Consider the following 16349-nt stretch of genomic DNA (forward strand, 5'->3'; position numbering starts at 1 on the left):
GAGGAGCTTATGGATTACTGACATGTATGAGAGTGGCTTTTGATTATATGGACAAAGAGATGTTGAGGGAATTAACAATGTCTGTGATATGAACAAGATTAGAACATGCAGCAGTGATCTGGTCACCATACTTGAAAAAACACTGATAATCTGTAGAAGATACATGTGATACCCACAAAATCAATACCGAGCTTGAGAGACCTGCCTTATGAGGGGAAAGGAGATTTGATAATGATTTTTAAAGGTGTAAGAGGAATAGAATGAATGGACAGAGAGGACTGCTTTGTGGGATATTATGGAAGAACAAGACGTCATGAATTCAAGCTGAGAAAAAGTTGATGCCTCAGTGATGTAAAGAAATTTAGTTTCTCAAATAGAGCTATACACACTTGGAATAATTTAGAAGGGGAAGTGGCATGAGCAAAGAACATCCATGAGTTTCAGTCTAGACTGGATAAACAATTTTCAAAAATAAACAGACAGGACAACACGTATAGTTCAAATCCTGCACACAACAATTAGGTCACAAACACACACACACACACACCAGCATGAATGCTCACCACCTGTTGGTGATACAGTTTAGAATTCTTAGGTCATATCTAAGAGCTTTGCCAAAACTCTTCAACATGAGCTCTCATAAGCAATGCATGACAATGCAATGCTGCTCTTTTGTTTGACTGTACCTGTGTCTAAACCTGGTGCTGTGGACTCTGATGCCAGATCACCAGAGGCAATCATGGAAGATGTGCCCTCCTCAGCTGTTGGTTCCTGGCGTGCTTCCTCATTGCCCTCATCCTTCTCAAAAGCCATCACAATAAGATAAAAATGAAGAATTTCATTTTAAAATAATGGCATACGAACAGAAAATAAAAAAATAACAAAGTGCAAAAAGCCTGGGTTTATAACAAAAAGCTAATATACACATTATAGTGCTTTCAAAAGTGATACAGAGCACTGTTCCGCAAAAGAATACCAAAGCTTAGCATTTGGCATTAACAGTGGAAAAATGTTATGCATTACACTGACCCTCCCACAAGGTGACTTTTCTCAATTCTATTTTAAAGTAATATTACAGTTAGGGAAAAACTGATTTAAGCTTTTGCAATATCTGAAAAAAAAAAAAAAAAAAAAAAAAAAAAAAAAAAAATTCACTTGTCACTTGTATCTTATCCTGGATGCAGCGTAAGGAAGAAGTTTCAGTGATCTAAGACAACACCCAGGCATTTGACATGGTAGGATGAACCATCCTACACCCAGAATGCTGAGAAGACAGTGTCCAATTTTTTTTGTCTCCAGTTAAAGACCTACAAGGCACAGTAACATTTCCTTATGGTTGTCAGTATCTTGTCCATTCACCCAAAACAATGTCCTAAATGTGGTGAATTATAACGGGGTCAGTGTACTAACATTAGGTAAATAGCAGAATATTACTACTTCTTTAGTCTGACAACAACAATTACTTAACAAATAAATAATAATAAAGGGTAAATTGGCCATTCATTAAATAAAACTGTTTCAAGACCACAGAACTATTCTGGACTTAGTATTATGCCTTAATAATCATAAAACCTCTACATATACAGTATGAGTAACTGAAAAAACTGAAGTACAGTAATATTTCACATGATTTTGTTCAAAACTTCAAATTTTAGAGTCCTGTACCTGCATCTCTGAACATGGAATTTCCTCTTCACCTTCTTGGGCTGAAATTTCTTTACCAGGGCCTATCGTTGCACTTGCCTCCTTGTCAGTAGGGTTAAGGTTCATGCGGTACACGCCCTGCAGCCTCATACTCTTACGATTCCCACTGTCATGAAAAACAGGATGAAGTACAATAACTGGATAATTTTGCAATACTTTCATACTGCTCTTCATTAAAATGTCAACTGGCAATTTCAGATTTATACTGGCACAGTGATGTGGCAATTCCCAGTACTCAGCTATTAAACAAAAAGAAACCTTGTACAGTTGCAGACTCTCTAATGCTGAATCAAGGTATTGTAATTAAAACCCCCAACATGGTCAGACCTTTCTCCCTTCACAAACAAAACACACATCCATGCATTTACTCTTATCTACGGTATGTTCATTCTTAGACATATACACACACAAAGATCTATAAATTTATGAACAAAATTCTAAGGTTCTCACTGACAATAAGCATGCAGCACAGCATCATTTCCATATACCTATATCTGATATATTCCTCTCTCTCTCTCTCTCTCTCTCTCTCTCTGTCTATTTACAATATCTATCTATTCATCACACAATCCTTTTTTGCCTCACCAGGAATGTAAGAACCCAGAACTAGGCTACCCAGTTCTGACATTTTAAAATAAGAGTAACCAGCAAATCTTCCATGAGTGACATTATCTATACAATAATCCCCCATCCACTACTCAGATGTAAACCATTATGGGTAACATCAGGTTGGGGAGCCTTAAGCCACTCAAACACCAACCGACCATTTGGCTATATGGTTGCCATCCAGTGCAGTGAATAGTTTCCTGTTACAGGAGAACATATGGCTTATCACTTAGTGTAACAAAATCTGTGGCAATTTCATTCTTTGGCCCATGTGCAAATGTGGCAAACTATGTATGCTACATCACTTTACACCTTTTCAGCCCAGATACATCTTTTAAATTTTATTCTCATGAACACCAGACAATTTCATTCAGCTTAGGAAAGACAAAGCCAAGATGTAGGAGTTAAAACCAAATAAATAGCATTATACAGCTCTGGCCCAGCCCTATGGGCAATGTGGCCCTTTCCCTGCCCCACAATCACCCTTCACCTACATTATATATAAATTAGCCCTCCATGCACACAAATGCACAGTCTTGCAAACCAGGCTCCTCCCAGATATTGACTGAAAGTATTCATTCTTACGACACCATTCATATTACAGTACTGCAGAGGCAGACAACAACTGGGCAATGGAGTGAAAAGAAGCAGTGTACAGGTTTTACAATTAAAAAGCAGGAGAAGGAGGCAGAGGGTAACTCGTTTATTACAATATATAGTGCAACGTCATGTCATAAAATGAAGAAAGAAATGTACACATACTTTAATCTCTTCGGCCAAATAATGTTATTTCTATTCTTCCTATCTCACCAAAATTTCACTTAACTTATGAGAGAGGCCTTGTACTGAAACAGGTAATGAAGGATATACTCAACCCCTACTGTTTGAAAAGTCTCTCCTATGCTCAAGAAAAGTACCCAATAGCTGCAAGAATATAACAAGAAATACTGATGCATCAGTAAAATGACATGGTTTTAAAAATAAATTCAAAATTCTGAACACTATACAGTATACATAATTTTCAGGCCACTTCATCAACATCAACTCTCTCTCTCTCTCTCTCTCTACTGACCTGGTGATCTTGTTGGTATGTATGAGCCAGGGCCGTGAGTAAGGCACTGTGACCCAGCGCACCACCGCCACACCCACCTTCACCACAACCCGTGCCTCCTCCATCTCCCTCAGTAGCCCCATCACACTGTATCCACACTCACTGAACAACTCCTGGAATATAATATCATCATCATCATCAACATCCAGACCTCTTTTGGCACCTAAAGAATATCCTCAAGTATTATCAGGGAATATAGAAAGACACAGCAACCAACAGTTCATCTACTAAAACCACTGTTCATGAGTCTTGATGCATAATGTAAAGCACAGTACAATTCCCCAAATCCAAAACTGCTGGGACCACAAGAGTTTTGGAAATCTGAATCATCTGGAAAACTGGTATTCTCTATCATTAGCATCAGTTATATGTACACAAGTCTACCTGCTTGGCATTTCTTCCAGCAATCACTGTATCCACGTTATAATTTATCCCACAATAATGGTTTTAATTGTTCATGTGAGAAAAAAATAAATAATTAGTTTTTTCACCCACCGGGATACAATCACAGAACAAAAACTTAAATCAAACTTGTGGTTAACGTGAGTTCAACCTAAGCTAGCTTGGGTGACTGCAGACTACTTCAGCACTTTAACACAAAAGTGACCAGGGAAACTTAACATTTTTTTTTTTTTTTTGAGGGGGGGTGGACTTTAACTATATTCTTTCAAAAATGTTCAATAAAATGACCCAAAATTCTCTTTGGAAACTGGTATTTTTGGAAATTCAAAAGTCAGATTTTAAGAATTATACTGTGTGCCCTTGTTACATATTACCCTTCTGATGCTAATGTTGCCTTTAATTATAAAATCAACTAAAGAAATAACATCAACTAAAGTTTCCCTACTGCATATGAAGATGTTGTGCTATTTCCCCCATTTACAGTAATAGCTGTATGGAGCACACATCTTAAATAAAATGAAAGATGCCTGTACAGTAAATGTGATATATATACTGTGTATACGTATATATATATATATATATATATATATATATATATATATATACATATATATATACAGAGAGAGAGAGAGAGAGAGAGAGAGAGAGATAATCATCATCATCCAGACCTCCTTTCCCATCCTAGGGCAGAGTGAGGACTAGCAATGTCCAGGCAGCCCAAATCTGGCCAATCCACTGGGCCATGCTTCCATTCACTCATCATTCAAGCCCCCGGAATCCTGGCTCTATCAGAAACGTCAAAAACATTCACCACGTTCTGTAGCTTCACTTAAACGTATCCGATAGAGTCAATCTGGACACTGTCACGTTAAAAAGGGGTGCCAAATCCCTGATCATGCACTTCTCCTAACAATATTCATCAAACCAGCTCGATCTCTTGTCAGTCCCCTAGCCTCACTGGTTTCCAAACCTCTCTTCCTCACACACTCATCCACCATACCTCTCCATACTAGCACACTAGTTTAATTATCGCATCAGAATAAGTGTCTGATCCGGAATATTACTGTAATCTATATGCTACTGCAGAGGCATTCTTATACAAAAAAAATAATAATAATTTAAGGCTAAGTCACACACACTTAAACCACAATGTTTCTATCTGATAAGCTGTAAGTTTAATCAAAATGACTATGGTCTTAGAAAATCTTAAATATACCTTGGAGTATTCTGACTTGCAGTACATAAGATAACTGCTGGGCTGAGTCAGAAGACCTCACCTACCATGCCTCTGTCACTTACTACAAAGTCAACAGAGGTATCGCTCACACATACTCTCTTTGTTAATCTCTAATTCTCCATTCTGTACACCGACTGTCTATTTGTTTTCACCCTCACTTATGACTTTCTGCAAAGAGATCTCATTTTCTTCCACCAAAGCTGCACTATCAGCACTGACGACAGTTAAAAATTTCCAGACGTTACCTAGCATGTCCAGGTTACAGTAACTTTCAAGCATGTTGTCTTTATTTTTGCATTCTTACCTACTCTAACCATCTTCCAAGTATAGTACTGCATTTCTCTTGCAAACTATCTATCTATCTATTGCCAGACGCCTCAATCCCGTTTGAAGTGGCCACAAACAAATCACCTCCACGTCGCCCTGTCCCCTGCCATTTCACTGCCCTGCTCCCAACTCACACCCCCCTCTCTCATATACCTCTCCACCCCATCCCTCCATCTCATCCTCAGCCTCCCCCTCCCTCTTCCCCCCTCCACCTCACTCACATACATTCTCTTTGTCAGTCTTTCACCTTCCATCCTCTCCACATGGCCAAACCACCTCAGTGTGTTCCTCATAACGCTTCCTATCACATCCACATCTTGCAAACATTACAGCAAAATCACAAAATGATACTCATCCTTGACCACAAGTTTGACCACACTTATATGATTATCTACTTGAAATTTCATGCTGACTTCATTATACAACCAAAAGAATTATCTTCACATTTTCAGTTACCTTGAGAGTGGTGACAGTCGCCCCTAACTCCTTACACGAGTGAATATAATGGTACATTTGATGCACCAGTTCCAGCAGCTCTGGGTTCTTTCCCTCCTCTTTCCATTGCTTCAATACTTCCTGTAAGCTACTCCACCAGTCCAGAGTTACTCTGCATACAAAACATATTTCTGATTATTGTTCAAAACTCAACTTTTCTCACTGTCGCTAAAATATGAAAGTTAGGGACAAAAGTTTACTTACTGTTCCACTGTCTCTAAGTCAAACTTTGGGTCACTCTGTCTTTATCAGCAGGGACACAAAATAATGCTCTCAGCTTAATGATTATTAATCAGCAGAGGAAAGTGAAAATCACAAGAGGTGAAATACAGTATTTGGTGAACTTTTCATATGACTGTACTTTCAAGTGGTGTAACCAACAATTAAGCTCAAAAGAACACCTCATTTTGGTATGGAACTTACATTTTCCTTATTACAGGCTAGTAGTATAACAACAACCATGACAGATGTGTAAAGTTGGGGACATATATATCGATTTACTTCATTATGATAACATGACAATGAGTGATGGTTTTCCAAATTTAGTGATGCAACCTTCAGAGCCAAACCACCTTCTAAACTGCTCATCCAAAAGTGAGGTGATATAATCGTCCAGAACTGTGTATAACTAACCTTTTTCTCCTATCCAAAGCTTCATTAACAGTAGCTCTTGACAGAGGCAGGAGCAGGTCTGTGACAACACCATCATCTCTGTCTCTTACTGACTCAAACTCGTCATGAAGATCAGGTGGAGGGCGTAAGTAGCAAGTGACCTCACAAGCATTGACTACTAACAATTCCTGAGCATGTTGGATATTAATCTGGTCAACCTCTGCCAGACTCAGCTGGTCACGCATCATGTACAAGCCCAAGCGTGATGCTGACGTCTGGTTACCACGTCCCTGAAAAACCACAACCAGCACACTTACTCTAAGTCATCACTATGTCACCTTTCTTGACATTACAATGTCCATATTATATTACTGAAAAACTGCCTATTCAAGTAATGTTGCTAACTCTAAAGATTACCTCATTTTATAGTACTAACTGCAATACAAAGGTTGAGGTAACCTAATTTAGAACACATCCCTGATTTATAACAAGGACAGCCTTTACCTCTTCTTATTTATTTCTTTTATTATTATCATTATTATTATTATTATTATAATTTTCATTACAGTATTAGTATTTAGTGGTTGGTAGGGGCACTCACCATCCACTCACTCCATGTAGTGCTGCTCTCAAGTGCCTGACCTTTCTTTTCTTCCTTCCTTCTTTCCATCCTTCCTCTTCTGTCTTTCCTTCATTCTTTCCACTTCTTTCTGTCTACGAGTGACTCTACACTGAGTGACAAGCCAAATGGTTTCCTGTACACCAGGGAAACCATTTACTGTACTATGCTGGGTGGTAACCATATATCCAAATGATAGCGCCTGGAGATTTAGTGGGTAATTAAGGCACTCCAATATGATTAAGCTGGTGCAGATTTATATCCTAGGGGTGGTTTGGGTTTATTGCTCACATAATGCCACTCGGGAATGAGTGAGGCTGGTCACTCTCATCTTAATGTCAGGACCAACTTGCCTAACCTCGGGCTCCTATGCTCCTCATGGGGAAACACTGGATTAGATGATGAATGAAAAAAATTAAAATTATTATTATTATATTATTATTATTATTATCATTATTATTATTATTATTATTATTTACTGTATTATTATTATTATTTACTGTTTTATTGTTATTATTAATATTACTATTATTATTATTATTAATTGTATTATTATTGTTATTATTATTATTATTATCACTATTATTATTATTATTATTGTTACATTTTTCGTGTTCAATTCTGGGCACGGACTTAATAATCTGTTCCAAGTGGCCCATTAGTCCTCCACCATACTGTAACCTTCACGTCACCACTTCGACAGTACTGTAATATCGTCTATTGATAATGAATCCATGATAGGGTTGTCTCATACAGGATTGGTGTAATGGTATAAGCAACATATTTCTATAATATGTTGGTGGGTTTCATGGAAGATCTGTAAAATCTTTTTTTCATGCATTCATCATCCACTCCTACATTGCCCCATGACGAACAAAGAAGCCCGGGGTTAGGCAAGTTGGTCCTGACATTTAAGATGAGAATGACCAGCCTCACTCATCCTTGGGTGGAATTGCATGAGCAATTAACCCCAACCAACCCTTGGATATAAACTTTCACCAGCTCAATCCAATTGGAGCGCTGTACTCCACTAAACCACCAGACACCAAAATCTGGTTATATGGCTACCACCCAGCATAGTAAATGGTTTCCTGGTGTACAGGAAACCATTTGGCTTGTCACTCAGTGTAGAGTCACCCACAGGCAGAAGGAAGAGGAAAGAATGAAAGAAAGAAAGACTGTAAAATCTATTTGAATGAAATTCAAATACTCAAACTATGCCCTATGCCAGCCTAAGTTCTACAATGCATGCTTTCAGACAACAGATCACCTCTTAAACTACTTACTCATCATCTGCTTCACTCACAGAATACCTAGCTAAGGGAATCCTGAAAAAAATACAGTAAAATAACCCTCATAGTCTTGTCTGATTTAAAATCCTCCAAAAATTCTATGTAATTTGTTCTTCAATGACAAGATTTAAATATAAATTACTGTACATTATACAGTATAATGATCATGTTTTAATTATCAAGTATATCTCTTTAAGCTTAGCTAAACTACAGTAAAATAAAATACCCTTCTTAGCACTAGTCTAACTAACTCTCCTTTAGCATCTTAAACTCTAATAATGCAGATAATACATTTCTGATATACAGTATTATAAAAACAAGGATTTTGGTCTTTCCTCGTGATTGCTGCACACAGAGCAGGGTACAGCTATGAATGAAAACATCCTCATGCCTATCAAACATATTTACATAATAGTATTTACAAAGTATCATGCAAATTTTGCATTATTCATGCAGGTGCTAACAACCTTCTCTCCAGCAACTACACAAAATGCAACTCACAATTAATCCAAAGTGCCCTCATTGTAATGCAGCCCCCTCACACAACATTACACTTGTTCACTTCATGCACCTCATTCTCATCCCCCTCACACAACATTACACTTGTTCACTTCATGCACCTCATTCTCATAACACAATAAAAATATATTTGTCAAACAGAGCAATCACTTGTTATCAAGTTACAAAACAGAGGTTGAAAACATTAACCATGTGCTTTTCAAAGTACTGTATAGACATTGTTCAGAAAATTTAAATCCTTAGCCTCCTTGATATGCATATCTTTCTTTCTTACACATTCATTTACTGTATCCATTCACCTTCTTCTTGGCTTAAGCATCCTCCCACCTTTAAAGTCACTCACATGTATCCATTTCACCATCCTTTTCTTATTCCATTGTCACCATATAATTATTTCATCTAAACACTCTCTCTCTTTATCCTATTATTAACAGACTGCTTTACTCCACATTCTTATTGAATAACACCATTTCTTATTCTGTCCACTGTAAGCACTCCTTATATATTCCTCAGCAATTCCATTTCCACTGCTCTTACTACTGACTCATCACACTCATGCTATATCAAAGTTTTACATCCACATTAATGGAGACTCATAGATGAGGGAAATCTCTTGCAACCTCAAAGTTCAGACCTCTGTTTTGCACTCAACTCTTCAATTCCCTTGTATTGCACCAAGATACTTAACCTCCTTCACCAGTTCAATTCTCTTTCCTTTTACCCTCATAACACACTTTGTCTCCTTTTCTTAAAAGCCATCCCCCTACTCCTGTTCATATTTACTTTCAAACTCTACTGCAGACTTCACACAATACTGTACCAGTCTGCAGTGGTCCTATTCACAATTAGCAATCAACACTGCATCATATGCATACATCAAATTTTGAATGTTTCATCCTTAACAATTAGCTGTCCTCCTCACTCCTTTTTCCTCAGGTCAAGTTTTTACCTCTCTCATTACTCCATCCATACTGTTTACTGAACAGCCATGAGGACATTACACACCTGTCTCATTCTAACATTCCAACTACTATATTCACTCAGACACCCACATACTCTTGTCCATGTTTCACTACCACCATAAAATTCTTTACACTGTCACTCTCCCATACTGCTTTCTTTACTATAAAGGGGTTCTTCTGAGTAAAATTATTGGAACAGGCTTTAAAAAAAAAATGTCATCATACAGAAGGGATTTAAATCATTATTACCTGTGGACCAGGAACATCTAAGTCTTCTTCAGCAGATGAAGCCTCACCAGCCATGTAGCTGTCCTCTGTGTCTTGTGTATCCTCATTCTCATCCAGTTCTTCTCGAGTTGTCTCATGCCTAATTTTCACTGATGACTCTTTCCTTTCTTCTACTTTCTGTTTTCCCTTTCTCACGGGAATATTTTGGTCAGAAGAATCTATTTCACGTGCTGCACTCATGTCAGTTCCCTGAGAGACTGTATACAAAAACTCAGAGATCTCAGACTCCTCAGGAAGAGCCAAATCTGCTTCCTTTGATGACTCTTGTGCCTCAAGTGCTTTGCGACTTCGTTTACTAAAACTTTTCTCCTTTTCTTCAATCTTTCGTTTCACCGGGTCTGTCATCTTTTCTTCATTTTCATTGTCTTGTGCATCTTTGCAGCTTTTTAGTTTTTCCTTTACAATATGTGTACCTTGAGTTTTGGGAGTAACATCATTGCCCAGACTATTCTGAGAGTTAGACGGGGAAGGAGAAGTTGGGATGGGAGAGAAGAGATCATGGACATGGCGTCCAGAGAGTTGAGTGTGGTCAGAAAAGCGTTGGAGGAGGCTCTGGTGGTGATCCTCCATGATAGATTGCTGCTGATCCATCATGATGATTTGTTCTGGAATTACTATGTTGAATACAAGTCTCTTGGTGGCCATGAGAGCCACAATGGCAGCACAGTAGCCTCCCTCATGGAGGATAACAATCGGCACCCCACCTTCCCTGCTTTCAGTATCACTTCCAGGTCTACTGCCCTCCAGACTCAGTGTGCTGGTAGCATCCTTACATGAATCTCCACTACTGCTCCCTGTGCTTCCATTATCTCTACCATCTTCAACATTCACAGACTTACTATTCCTCCCATCACCAGTATCACTTCCAAGTCTGGTATCTTTGCTACTGCCTTCACTAGTCCCAGCCTTTTTGTCCTCTCCCTCTTCTTTTGTTGGCTCAGCTGAAGAGGGAACCCCATCTGAGGTAGAAGTGCATTTGAACTTCAAAATTTCTTGATGTTTCTTTTCCAGCAGCTGTTTAAGCATATCCCATGCCTGACTGAATATTTCATACTGATACTGAAACATAAGAAAAGGTTGCAGTGAATATTAAGGTACACGGTTTATAAGAATAAAGTGGAATATCCAGTAAACTTGTCCTGAAAACCTTTCAGCTTAAAATTTGTACCCTAATGTATTTTAATGCATCTCCTCAGCCAAATGAAACTGTCAAGAGACAGTATTATGAAATGAAAAAAACATCTTCCATTTAAAGAGGCTTAAGCAACTGCATTACATAAAACACACTACCTAAATTACTATTATGCCTCATTTTACTATCACTATCACAATACCTGTTAGGATGGGCCACTCCAAAAAGCAACAAAAAAGTGCAACAACCATCACATGTACCATATATCCATAAAAGTACAACATCAGCAACACAGTTCTAACTTTCATCAACTGACTTCTTCAGTATCTAAAGCTTGCCTTCTTACAAGATCACTTACCTTCTATGCCTCCTCCTATCTTAAAATCTCACTTATTTATACTCTTTTAACTACCCTCATTATGTTCACTTTGTATCAAATCATTTACTTTTTTTCCAAAAATCATCTTTTATCTGACATCCATTAACCTTGTGAAGGTAATAAAAAAAAAAGTTTATATACAATTAATGACTAAATATAATGACACTAAAATTATGAATGTACCTTTGAATGATGAAGCTTTCCTTTTACAATACTGTACCTAGTACAGGGCACACTCTGCTGCTATCATGTGACAAAGATGAATGCACTCACTTTGAAATTGAAAGTATGGAGGTATGTGACAGACAGCTGGAAGGGTGATGTTGAGAGAGGCAGGCAGGTCTGTGCAAAGACTGAGCGGTTGTATGCTTTCTTGTAGCTGATCATCTGGTCCTTCCTCATTCGGGTAAGTACTGAATTCAGCAAAGTCTGCGGAAACTGCTGGTAGGCCAGGTATAGCTGGTATGCATACGAGTCTCGGTCAAACATTGAGCATAGCGAACTCTGTCCAAATAACAAAGGGGTGATGTAAAAGTGCAACGTGAGACACACTCGTATATAGTAACAAATGAGACTACTGAATAATTTATGCTTCATGATGTATAAAGGAATGCTCTTTGGATATACCTATATACAAAGCTCACTACTGTGCTTGAAAAGACTAATAATAACATTTTTCAACTGCTGAATACCAAATGGTATATCATGTGACTAACCATACTTAAACTTTATACACTATGTGATCGATGCAATGACCTTTTACTTATGTGACTGCAGTTGGATCTTAATAAAAATCAGTGTATCTCATCAATGAACAGCTGTTACAGTGGCACACTGTAATCCCCCTGACTGCAACAAATATAATACACTGCTCTTGGAACACTATACCTGTATGATAAACTGTTCAGATATACTGTATGTCTGCAAAATAATCCTAGTCATCTAGTCAATTACTCACGAGCATGAAGAAGTACTTACATATATAAGAGCACTGACTACATAAAAGTCAATGTCATCAACAGATTTGACCTCCTGGACCCTGAGTTTGTTGCGAAGAGAAGAAGCAGCCATGATGACCTGGTAGCGCTCCTTAAATTCACGCGTGGTGCTGGGTAGATCAAGGCACTGGCGAGATTCACTTGATGCAAATTTTACCACCAAGCGACTCATCAAGTGCTGAAACATCTTGGAGTATATTTCTTCCAGATTCTTCTTGCTGCGAGGAAGTTTTGGACTCTATGGCACAAAAAATATACAAGACCTTTTAGCTCTAGTGAATTCAGTGTTACTAAGTATGAGGTATCTGATCAATGACTAAATAATTACAAGAGTTAAATTCCCTCTTCCAATAGAATCATTGTTTATACCAGGTTTTGGTATCTATCACTAAAATTTGCAAAGGCATGGAATATCTAAATGCTCCCACAACCCAGGGCTACTTGATTATTTACTTTTAATAGCAGTTCAATTTATTGCAACAGAAAAGTACTGCCTACATGTTACCCATGTGTAGAAGCTTATTGATGACTCATAGCTCTTACTAAACTGTGTCTATTGCTCTTCTTACTATTTTCATATTCTCAACAACTGGATTACCTGCACATACATGATTACGAGCTAAGGTAAAGAGTGGGTTTTTCTTACTATTATCATATTTTCAACTGCATTACCATAAACACATATGATTCACAGTTAAAGTAAAGAATATAACGTGAACAAATGCAACTGTATAAAAATATGTCTTAAAGAAATAGATATTTCACCTGTACTCAGTCAGCCCTCTTCTAACATGGGTGAGTTTTAAATACTTCCACACAAGGAAAATTAAAGGGTCAATGGGTAACAGAGGGCTTAAATAGAAATCTATATTTAGCTTCAAATCAAATGATTTTGCACTTCCTCCTCTGGAATCTCCATACAGACTTTGCCATGATATATAACATCATCATCATCATCATCATCCGGACCTTCTTTCCCACTCTAGGGTGGTGTGACGAGTAGCAACGTCCAGACAGCCCAAGTTTGTCCAATTCAATGAGCATGCTTCCACTCACTCATCATTCAAGCCCATGGAATCCTGGCTACAACAGAGAGACCAAAAAAATTTCACCACGTTCTGTAGCTTCACATATACCTATCTGGCTAAATCAATCCAGACGCTGTCACATAAAAAAGGGGTGCCAAATCCCTAGTCATGCACTTTTCCGCACAAAAGTCATCCAGCCAGATCGATCTCTTGTCAGTCCCTTAGCTTCACCAACTCCATACTTCTCTTCCTTACACACTCATTCACCATATCCCTCCTCCCTTCAAATTCGTTCAGATATACCTTTTTCACCACTCTATTGTCATTCATTCTCTCCACATTACCATATCATCTCAGGACACTCTCTTCAATTCTGGTGTCCACAGACTTCATCACTCTGTATTTTTCAAGTATCACATTATTCTGTATCCAATCCACTCTGTACTCCACATATATTCCTCAGCAGTCCCAGCACCACTGCTCTTACTCTTGATTTTTCATTTTCACGCCACACCATACTCTCACATACGTACATTAAAGTTCGCACTAACACTCCGTGCACGCCTTGCGCAGCTGCAACACTCAAGCCTCTGCATTTTTATCAAGGCTTTCATAGCACCAGCTACTTTCCTTCCTTGTGTCACTCTACTCTCCACTTCTTTTGCACATTTCCCTCTCTTTTCTATCACTGTTCCCATGTATTTGAACTCTCTCACTAATTCCAGTCTCTCTCCATTCACTGTAAAATCACACTGGGAGTTGCATTCTCTCTTGATAACCATCACTTTATTCTTTTCTACATTTACTCTCAAAGCACAACACTCACAGACATCTACAAAATTCTGCACTAGTCTACCAAGCACTTGTCCGATATTTGCAATTAGCACTGCATCATCAGCATACAACATTTTTGATATATTCCATCCATCACCATTCATCACCAATGCCATCCCTCTCTCCATTACTCATGTTTTTACTTCTCTCATCACCCCATCCATATATATATATATACAGTATATATATATATTAAACAACTATGGGGAAATCGTACAACCTTGTCACATGCACACAATGGTTGTGAACCATTCACTTAGATGCCTATTTACCCTTACACAAGCCACACTACTATCATAAAAAATGTTGACAGCACCTAGCAGCTTACTATCCACACAGCACAAGCACAAAACCTTCCACGATCCTTCTCTGTCTACTTTGTCATATGTTTTTTCCAGATCCATAAATGCCATAAACACCTTATAGTCTTTCTCATACACCTTCTCCACCATATGTCTCATTGCAAATATTTGATCCACACATCCTCTGCCACTCCTACAGCCACCCTGTTCGTCACTCACTATCCCTTCTGATTTCTCCCTTACTTTCTTTATAAGGATTCTTCCATATACCTTCCCTACCAGAATCAATAGACTTATGCCACAATAATTCTTGCATTCACTTTGCCCACCTTTATTTTTGTACAGGGGAACAATCACTGCCTTTTTCCACTTGACTGGCACAGTTTCACTCATCCAAGCCATCTTACATATCTCCAACAAGCACTTCATTCCGCTCCCTCCACTACACTTAATCATCTCTGCATACACCTCATCAACCGCAGCTGCATTCCCATTTTTCAGCCACTTCACAGCATTCTTCATCTCTGCGAGTGTCACGTTTCCTCGCCATGGTCTACCTCATGTTATATATGGGATAAAAGTTAAAATGAGTGCCAAAACTAGCAGATTAGTTTCTAACAATTGCTGGAAACTGTTGGGAAGAGAAATCTCAGACATGCAATAAAATCTGTAACAATGTGAACGTCTCAGCTTAGACTTTGACATCGTCATATACAGGTATACCCCAGTTTAACGATGCAACTGGTTAAGTAAAAACCCATCGCTTGGCAGGGTAACATATCTCGGGGTAGATTTAACTTGTGAAGTATAGGGATGCATTTTTCAGCCTAGGGTTTCCCCCCTAATCAAGTAATAAACCCACCCAAATGAGTCCAAAAACAAGTTTCTAGGTAACACAAACCTCCAAATAGCTTTAAAACAAGCTAAACTAAGCCTAGAAGCTGTTGATAACTCACCTGATCCCCTAAATAAAATTTGAATATCTGAAAGTATGTCTGGAAAAAATCAAACTTAGTAAACTGTACCCCAAAATGACAATGCTCAACCCAACTATGGATAAAACACATTAATCTAAGTCTAAAAACAGTATATACATCAACCTAAACACAGAATTTAAGTCTAAAATATCATCAAAATTGGTTTTTAAAAAATCAAAGCCCATCATTAAACTGGGGTTTGGCCATCATTAGGCAGGGTATGGTGGTATTTCTACCCCCATCATTAGGCCAGGGTATTGCATCTTGGGGTATCATATCTCGGGGTATACCTGTACTGTACACTCACAATTCACAGGTAAGCGGATTCATTTACTCTATCTGCTTCAAAACTTTTGTTTTCTGCTTCTCCTTCCACATCCTCCCTTTGTTTTTCCTCTTCAATGCTTCAGTTGGGTAGGGGCCATCTCCAGCAGCTTATCGTGCTCACATTCTTCCTGCTTCACCTGCTGCACTCAGTTCAATAATACGTACTTGTGGCTGAGTTTACTGCTTATGAGTGATGAA

The 16349-nt window shown here is 38.3% G+C and overlaps 1 protein-coding gene across 1 annotated transcript in view; it reads right to left on the reverse strand.

The window, feature by feature from the left end:
• Positions 1-16349, reverse strand: part of LOC145407675 (general transcription factor 3C polypeptide 1) — a 77381-nt gene that overhangs the window by 14586 nt on the left and 46446 nt on the right. The window contains exons 22-30 of the mRNA XM_080278543.1: positions 12664-12921; positions 11959-12189; positions 11071-11233; positions 10136-10878; positions 6516-6784; positions 5844-5994; positions 3383-3534; positions 1666-1810; positions 687-798 (exon numbers count right to left, since the gene is read on the reverse strand). Of these exons, the coding sequence (XP_080134669.1) occupies positions 687-798; positions 1666-1810; positions 3383-3534; positions 5844-5994; positions 6516-6784; positions 10136-10878; positions 11071-11233; positions 11959-12189; positions 12664-12921 (2224 nt within the window). The remainder of the gene's footprint in view (positions 1-686; positions 799-1665; positions 1811-3382; positions 3535-5843; positions 5995-6515; positions 6785-10135; positions 10879-11070; positions 11234-11958; positions 12190-12663; positions 12922-16349) is intronic.

This window comes from Coenobita brevimanus, chromosome 74, assembly GCF_032717465.1.
Source record: "Coenobita brevimanus isolate Jiangsu-jjx chromosome 74, ASM3271746v2, whole genome shotgun sequence".
In the NCBI taxonomy this organism is placed as follows: domain Eukaryota; kingdom Metazoa; phylum Arthropoda; class Malacostraca; order Decapoda; family Coenobitidae; genus Coenobita; species Coenobita brevimanus.